The sequence below is a fragment of the Sinocyclocheilus grahami genome, unplaced genomic scaffold (assembly GCF_001515645.1).
Source record: "Sinocyclocheilus grahami isolate Dianchi unplaced genomic scaffold, SAMN03320097.WGS_v1.1 scaffold593.1, whole genome shotgun sequence".
NCBI classification, from domain to species: domain Eukaryota; kingdom Metazoa; phylum Chordata; class Actinopteri; order Cypriniformes; family Cyprinidae; genus Sinocyclocheilus; species Sinocyclocheilus grahami.
Window position 1 is genome coordinate 522,283 of NW_015505772.1, and position 9,111 is coordinate 531,393.

Consider the following 9,111-nt stretch of genomic DNA (forward strand, 5'->3'; position numbering starts at 1 on the left):
TCATATACTGATTCAGTGTGTTCTTCAATAAGTTATTGAGGGGAAAATGACGATTTTTTAAATATTATGTTACATCATTTACAATTAAATAATTCCTTGGAAGTTGGCTGAGGCCCTCTTGTCGAGAACTGCTGCTTTAATAAGCACCCCTTTGTTGAAACACCTCATCATTGTCTTTAGAATACAACAATGCCTTAAATGTGGCTTCAGTGTCTAATTTTTTGGGGCCAATATTGTATTTCTAGACATACATAAAAAGACGCGTAACATGCTTCAAAAGGTGGGATCCACACTTTATTACATAAAAATAAGACCGACTTTAAAAGACAAAGAACAATAAAACTTTTCAGTCCCTGAAATTCAGTGTTGTGAACCAATTAAAGCAGCTTGTTATAAATAACAATGCTGAATTAAAAACGAATAAAATATGAAGAGGTTAGCATCAGCAAGCATCATCATAATATTTACATAAGAGCACAAAAGAAATCAAGAGTGTAATTAGACAAGTTCCCATTTGTCTACATTCATCATATCCTTTGTGGCAAAGTAAAATCCTTGTATGACAAGCCATGTCATCTTAACCAACAGTTCCTGCCCTGTTTCTTTCCCCGAAGCGTCGAAAGAAAGATACAAGTCCTGAGCTTTCCGGTCTCTTATCTGGAGGAAGCTCCTGCCTAGTGCGTCTCTGAAAGATCTGTCCCAGTTTGAAGTTAGGTGCCGACTCTTTTTCATCACCAAGTGATGCAGACCTTATAATTGTCCCCTGTGCTGGAGTTCGCTTTGAGGGACAGTCTGGTAATGAGGATGAAGTCCCCCCATCTGTATAATAGGAGAATGAGGGCTTGTCACGTACAGGAGTGTCAGGTAATGCCCAAACTCCATCATCAAGGACGTCCACCCTGGAGAAGGAGTAGGAGTGTCTGCGGTGGGGCGTGTTACGGGGAGAAACACGAGGGCTGAGGATGGTCCACGGTGAGCCTAGACCTCCCAGTCCATTCTGCAAGGCCAGATCTACCACTTTTATATCCTTCTGTCGAGGAGTGGAGGTGCACACGGCATGGCCTCGGGATCGATCAGGTGTAGTGGTTGCATTCAGGCTGCCAACGCCACAATCCTGAAAGCGGAGGATCTTGCCGGAGAGCTCAGGCATTTTATCTGCTTCTTCTATTTTCTCGTTGTCCTCCTCCTCTCTTGCTTCTCCTTTATCCATGTCTCCAATCTCCTCAACTTCTTTATTCATCACTCCATCTTCAAACTCTTGTTTAGCTGAGGTGTTGCTACAGGTGTTGACCTCTTTGAGGTCACTACTTTCAGGAATCGGTTCATCGTCAATGCACTGGCCTCTTTTGGAAGCGGCTCTTGCCCGCTGAACATCATTAACGGTACAGGGTGGAACCTCCTCCTTCTGGCAGATGTTATCTGGTTCTTCCACCTTTGAGATCTTAAATTTCTCCTCGTTGGTTTCCACAGGGCTGTCCAGATCCCCGCTGCCCTCACTCTCCTCAACCTGAGGGCAGATGTTCTTGATGGGGCTGTCTGTGATAGGCATGAACCCACCGGGCCTCCTGCGAGAAAGACGTTGGCTGAGAAAGCTGGTCAGGACAGATTCCAGAGCAGAGGCTTCATCGGTCACATCCCGATTGGAGCATGTGCCGGTGGATCGGCGCTTAGCCGTTCTGGTCAGCTTTTCTCCTTCTCTCTGCTGCCGTTTGCGAGTCTCAGCTGCTTCACGCTCACGGTTTTCCTGTAGGACATAGAAGAGAGTGTGGGTGACAGATAATGATTTTTTTAGTTTTCTATTGCATATATAGAAATGGAGTCCTTTAACAAAAGGAGATATATATCCATTCCACTTCTGTTTGTCAAATATCTGTTGTTTCGTCCTGTGGACGTATTTGTAAAATGTGCGATCATGGGAGCGATATCATCTATTGGGCATGTTACGTGCTGCATGTTTGCTCTTTTCTCTCTCCCTGTCTCTCTCTCACTCTCCCTGCCGCAGACCAGTCAAACGTGTTTAGTTTATATCGCAGTTGTTGAATCCTAGGTTAATGCAAATATTTACATGTTACACGTGTATTTTAATTTATTATTTTCTTCATTTGCTTCATCTTTGCATAACAACATTGATGTTGATCACAAAAAAAAGACAAAATTGTGATGTCACTTCAATCACAACTGAACCTTTTTGTCCTGTAATGTTTTTTCAAAAAAAGCTTGTTTATACTTTTTTTTTTTTTTAAACCAATAAGTCAGTGTCAGTGAAAAGCATGATCAAGATGAAATACAACATTATTTAAATAATAAAACCATGAGAAAAATCAGGTTAAATGTGTGGTTCAATTGATTTAACTTCATCCTAGGCTAACAAATCATATCGAAATTTTTCATATCTAAAACCATAGTACATATTGTAAGTAATAAGCAACAGAAATCTGATGCAAGTATTTGAACTGTAACACCACACATGGGGCACCGCCCTCTTTATAAAGCTTAAAGTTTCCTGACTTTTCCTTTTATGAGGCATGAAATGTTACCTGTGTAGCTCTCTCAAACCTCTCACAGAAGGAATGAAAGATAGAGCAACACTCCTCTAGTTTAAAGGTGGCTGGGTCTTCACAGAAGTACTCCGCCACAGAGGTACTGATGCTGTCCAGTTCCTGAAGGGAGGCCTCCACATCCGCTAGCCAAATGTCTGCCATCTGTACATGAGCAGACATATATTACTCCCTGAATACTGGTAATCTAAAACATTTCAAAACCAGCCACCTGACATTACACTGGAATTTCAATGCATTTTCATATAGGTTAAAAAGCCCAAATTATTCTTACACAAAGAAATGCTTCCATCTGATGTAGTAGATCAGGCTGTTTACTGGCATCCATCTTCGCTTCCCTAATTTTCTCCAACTCCCTTTGAAAGTCCACCTCCTGCTTTTGGATCCTATTTTGAATTTATAAATAAAGTAGAATTTTACTCCTAAATGCATCACTTAATACAAAACTTGTCTTATATCTACCTTGCAGCAATCCCAATGTGTTTTAGCTGTTCAGCGAAACGCAGCAAAGCTTCATCAATTTGTTGGGCTTGCTATAATAAACAGAAAATAATAAACAAATAATAATAATAATAATAACAACAACAAAATAGTGATATATTCATGAATCAACATCTAATAATAAAAACTCCTAAATAGAGTGATTACTTCATTTACCATGGACACATAGTGCATAAGGTTCATGCCAGGTTTATTTGCTTTAGTGTCCACCAGTTTGAGCAATGATGTCATTCTGAAGCCCATAGCACTACCTGCGTAGCCACCCTGAACAAGATACAGCCAGAGTCATTTATCTGCTCCAGCTCTAGTTCACACTGAGGAACAGTGTATTAATAACAAACAAAACAGACCATGTGACACTCACAGCATTCATGTAGTTACCAGTCTTCAGCACCAGTCTGATGATTGAATGTAGGTCATCACATGCCAGCAACTCTGGAAGGCAAAGAAAAGTTTGAGGTCCGTAAGATTTTTATTTTTTTTTAAAGAAATGAACACTTTTATTCAGTGAAAGTAATAAATACAAATGACAGTAAATACATTGATAAAAGTCATTAACAAATAATCCTGAAAAAGTACCAATGTTCCCAAAAAATATTCTGCAGATTAACGGTCCTGAACACTGATAATGCAGCAAATCATCCTATTAGAATGATTTTTGAAAGATCATGTGACACTGAAGACCGCTGAAAATTCAACTTTGCCATCACAGGATTAAATTACATTTACAAATAAATATTTTAAAATATAAAACCGTTATTTTAAATTGTAATAAAATATTCCAATATTGTTTTTATTAAATTTTTGATCAAATAAATCTAGCCTTGGTGTGCATAAGACCTTTTTCTAAAACAACAACAAAAATCATACCTGACAATTTTTGAACAGTAGCGTGTTAATAAAATTTTATATATTTTTAAACATTTGATAGATTACATAGTACCATATATATATACAGTGGGGAAAAAAAGTATTTAGTCAGCCACCAATTGTGCAAGTTCTCCCACTTAAAAAGATGAGAGGCCTGTAATTTTCATCATAGGTATACCTGTCTAAAAGTCTGAGATTACATAGAAAATGTATTTCAAATATGTAAGTTGATTTTGATTTAAATATTTTAAAACAAAGAAACATGGTTATAAAATGAAATATTAGACTTTGCACAATTTTTAGGTGACTCAATCAAATAAGTAAAACCTCCTTAGTCCAGACATCAGATGTTCTTGTTTTGAACAAATGTCAAATCATGCTAGAGAACATGATCATCAGGTTTTACACAAGTAAAGTCTGTACTGTATAACTTTCTATACAAAAAGATGAAAGTACCATTAGCAGCGGTTGTCATGACAGCAATGGAGTGTTTGACCTCCTCAATAAAGGGAAAAAACTCCTCTCTGAGGAGCAAGCTCTTTATCCTCACTTTATACCTGGAAACAAATAAAAGTCGCAGAATTGTTAGCAGCTTTTTAGCTAAAGCACATTTCATTCAGCTGTTTAACATTTGAACGTGGGAAAATTCTGTGGAGCACATTTATACAAAACAGCACAGAAACTGGACCATCAAATGCTTTGAACCATGACAAGAAAACGCACCCTGGCACTTGAACCAGCATCACCATGAAACGGTCAGCCTCGTTTAGCCGAGATAGATCGCCATTAAATGACATCAGCTTCTTAGTCTGGAACATGTCAATACAAAAGCTGCATTAAAAACTGATTGCATCGCTGAGCAATAGCACAGCACATTGAGGTCATATGGAGAAAACTGGTTTACCTCCATGTCATCAGGCAACAGCTTGCCGAGCTCCCTTAGTTTCCCAAAAGCAAAGCACAGGTTACCGTTCCTGACGGCCTCCACAATGTCTTTCGGTGGCCTGCAAAGTGCATTGAAAACACATGAGCGAGAGAGGTTTTTAAATGGTCTACTTGAGTTACTTTATGTACTCTTAGCAGCTTGTTACACATATTACTTATAATGGATATAATTCAGTGTAATGTTCTTCGAGATGCTCAAAACAATTCCGATTTTTATCTACATGTTTTCATGTCATCACCAACATTTACAGAAACTTACAACCTCAAGCAATAAGGTAAAAAAATACTTAAAGTACAAAACACAGGTGATCATGGCTCAATATATATACAGATTTGTATATGAAAGTGCAGACTGAGGGAAAACTGTCAATTTCATACTGTACCTTACCTTTTAAATTGTTTTAGCAAAATCCCAATATTCATACTTTTCTTAGAGTTGAGAATTGATACCTAAAAAAAAAAAAAGACAGATATAGTGTCAATTTCTGATAAGCTGGGAAAGTCTACTGAAACAGCATATATTATCTAAGATTCAGTGGCTGCAACTAAAAATAAAATCTAGGAAGCATGAAGTTAAACACGCACCATTCACAGTATAAGACAAGACGGAAATGGAATCAAAAACACATCTATACTTTAAAAAAAACAAAAACAACAAAATCCAGTTATAGCTCATGTATTGTTTTTCCTTTTAATATTTGAGGTCCCAAAAAAACACATTGCTGCACATGCAAAATAATAATAATAATAATAATTCTGAAAATTAATCACTCATTTTATATTTAAACAATTTTAAAGGGGAAATGTGAGTGTTCATTTCATTCATGTTTAATACCGGCAATTTTCCCAAGTAACATAAATGTCTTAATTGAGGGCATTTCAATTGTTTTATCTAGACATTTTATCACTTTTCATAGTTCATACTTCAATGTAAAGCATGTTTTTTTTTTTACTATTACAATGGCCTTGGGGACAAGAGGGTTAAACAAGAAAGAAAACCCTTTGATGGGTCTCAGAAGACATTATGTCCAATACTAAAGCTTTATCAGAGCATCAATACTGGAGTCATCTCTCCAGCTCATTAGCCTGAACGTTTGAAAAGTGAGACACAAATGAGTAATAGATTGGGTTGATGTAGGCCGCTAGCGAGTACTAGATTTCATGTTTAATTCACCCACTTGCTCCTGTCCTGCACTTTGAATCTTGATACACAAGAGATGACATCTGAGCGGCCTTTCAATCCTGCAGTACTACTACGGTCTCAACTAAAGGGCCTCACTGGCAAGTACAGCTGTAGGTATACATGACTAGTTTTCCATGGCAAACACATCAGCTTTACAGCAAAGTTCAGCTTCAATCAACTTTTAAGCAGTGCCACTTACATTCTCGGATTCTGTAGTGATTTGCGAAAGTCCCCACACACTTTTTCTGACCGTCCCACCCTTACGGACCAAACCGTGGTGCTCATTGTGGCTAAAAAGCTCCTCCATTCGCTTAGTGTCCAGCTCAAAGTTCTCAAGGTTGCGTTGGGCTGTCCACACGTTGCGCTTGCCCAACACGCTGTGCCTGGGGATGGCGTCCCAGTTGAAGTTGCGCATTTTGGAGCGCCGCTGGACAGTCCGGGTGAAGGGGTCCCCCATAGGTGAAGGAGGTGGGGGTGGGGGTGGCAGTGGCGGAGGGGGAGGAGGAGGAGGTGGAGGGCCCATGGGAGGGGGCTGTGCAATACGCATGCAGGGTGAGGTCTCATTATGAAAGCATCTAGAGGGGTCAGGAGGCAGAAGATGTAGAGGTGCCATGGTTACAACTGGAGCTCCATCCATTGGAGGACACGGAGTGGACAAATCTGGAGGGATCTGATAGAAATATTAGGAAAAAATATAAAAAGACAAAACCGTGAGAGGCAAATGATGTGCCATACTGACCCAGAATTCTAAATGAACATCGCACTTCTAAAAAAATTACTTTAGGCATCCAAGATTTCTACCATCAATAACATACTTATTTTACTGGATTACTGTTGGATACAACAATGTCGAGAATCATAAATAGCCAACATAAAAATTTCCAATGATAACACTTACACTGGAAGAGCAAGTTGCTTATTTAAAAAAAAGCTGTGTGAGCAAACCACAAAGTCAGATAATACTTTACAAGACCAATTTGCACAGCAACTTCAACAGGCAGTCAAACAAACCATTTAATTAAGATTATCAAGCATAAAGGCAACTTTGCATATCACATGTACTTTGGTCTCTCTACTTTTAAACTCTACTGGCTGCTTAATTTTATTTCAACATTTAAAGTAATGATTTTGTCTTGGCTATCATTACATATAGCCTACAAATTGGGTCGTTTTGTTTATTTACATATAAATATTTACGAAACTTATAAACAATAATATAATTACTATCTTTTATATATGAATATTTTTATGAAATCATTATTTTGCATAAAAATACACTACGAAAGGACTTAGTAGCGACTGCTTTACTTACAGCAATTCCACATGTTTATAAAAGAGGCCGATCAAACAAATACAATGATAGACATCACTACATTATTCGAGCTCTGTCTTTTTGTGTTGTCTTTTGTGTACAAGGCAGTTATCAAACTCTGAAATGTGCAACTCTCAAACAAGGGAATAATTAAAAGCTAGTCAAACATCACCGATTATCGGAAAACTATGAGAAAAGCAACAGAAAGTGACAGAAAATTAAGAACTTTCTGGATGTACGTACCGGTATGTAAATAATATCAGGTTAGTGCTGATGAACGCTTAATCAACTGACGTCCATTGCTGGAGAAAATCAACAGACATTCAGCATGTCACACGCCGTCGACTCCCAGCAGCACGAGCACTTTAATGGATGCGAGTGGCCACACCCCCTCACGCGCGCAACTCTCACTTTTGCTGTTTACTGTGTTTAGAATACATCTTGTACTTCAGAAAGAACATTCTACATAAAGAAAAAAATAAAGTAACTGAGCTACACACACTGGGTCATTGTGTTAAATTATTTACAACTGGTTAAAACAGGTCGCGCAAATACAGTTTGGGTTGCAACTGTCGTAGCTGATAGAAGCCGCATATGTATTACTGTCAAAGGTAAGTCATGTCGTTTGGCAGTGTATAAAACTGTATATATCGTTAAAAAATGTAGTTATATTGCCCTCTATCGGCTTTATTCAACAAGTGTAACATGTACAAAGTACGAATTTTGTTAATTGAATCCAGTCGGGTTTCTGTTTTTTTATTGTGTCGAAAGTTTTTTCTCCTCAGAAACAGGTTTAAATGTTTTTGTATTTGAGGGAAAAGGTTGGTTATCGATTCAGTCAATGTTACATTTACATTCAACATACATTGTGTGAAGTTTAGCAGTGTGCTTTATTAGCTTTCATTTATTATCCAGTGGTGTAAAGATTTAATTAGATTACTAGAGCACTGGCCCTAAAACTTAAAAGACATCTGTAGTTCCATATTCAACATTTCCCTCTAGCGGTCAGCATTAATTTTGCATGGCCTGACTTCAGTTCCTATGTTGGAATTGTTAAACTTGAAAGACAAACAGGGTCAAAGTAAATCAAAAAGCCAAACAGGACATCAGCAAAGTACAAATGACACAAAGACCATTTTTGCAAACTTTTCAAATTTTATCTGGTGGGTTCTTGTACGTTTGTTGGTCAAAGGTTTGGTCAAAGCCAGGAGCAAAGGCTAACACCATGGGTTACCAGTTTCAAAATCTGTCTCAATTATCTTTACATATATACAATCACTCATACACTAAGAACAGCCACAAAGCAGCCTAAAATATTGATTGTATAAATATGTTAATATTTATAACCCTTTCATTCTGCTATGCTCTAAAACTACTAATGGAGTATGCATTTCAATGCCAAACACTTCTGTTAACAAATCAAAATAATAATAACAAGAATAATAATCCCAGAACAAAACAAAAAAAGAAGACTTAATGGATGGATTTAATCTAAAAGAAATAGAAATCTACTGGGAAAATATATAAATGTAGAATTAGTGTTCAGGAGGTCTAAATTTAAAATCCCATTGGTCTGGTACAAATGTCCATCACTTCATGAATCAGTTCAGTCTCTGGGGCTCAAGATGGAACCCCTTTTCTCCAGCTCTGAAGATGAAAATAATAACACAAACTACCATCTCTGCAGCCAGTCAAATGTGCCAGGACATAAAAAACAAAATACTTGGTATAAAAAGGTCTCT

General features: G+C 37.7%; 1 protein-coding gene across 1 annotated transcript; it reads right to left on the reverse strand.

Annotated features, from left to right (window-relative positions):
* Positions 1-293: 293 nt before the first annotated feature.
* Positions 294-7,727, reverse strand: fhdc3 (FH2 domain containing 3). Its single transcript, XM_016240574.1, has 12 exons — positions 7,613-7,727; positions 6,257-6,727; positions 5,263-5,324; positions 4,834-4,933; positions 4,653-4,738; positions 4,386-4,486; positions 3,424-3,494; positions 3,216-3,323; positions 3,021-3,091; positions 2,833-2,944; positions 2,538-2,702; positions 294-1,744 (listed from the first exon to the last, which is right to left on the reverse strand). The coding sequence occupies exons 2-12, from the start codon at positions 6,692-6,694 to the stop codon at positions 578-580; spliced, it is 2,481 nt and encodes an 826-aa protein (XP_016096060.1). The 5' UTR covers positions 6,695-6,727; positions 7,613-7,727; the 3' UTR covers positions 294-577.
* Between the last annotated feature and the right edge of the window lie 1,384 nt (positions 7,728-9,111).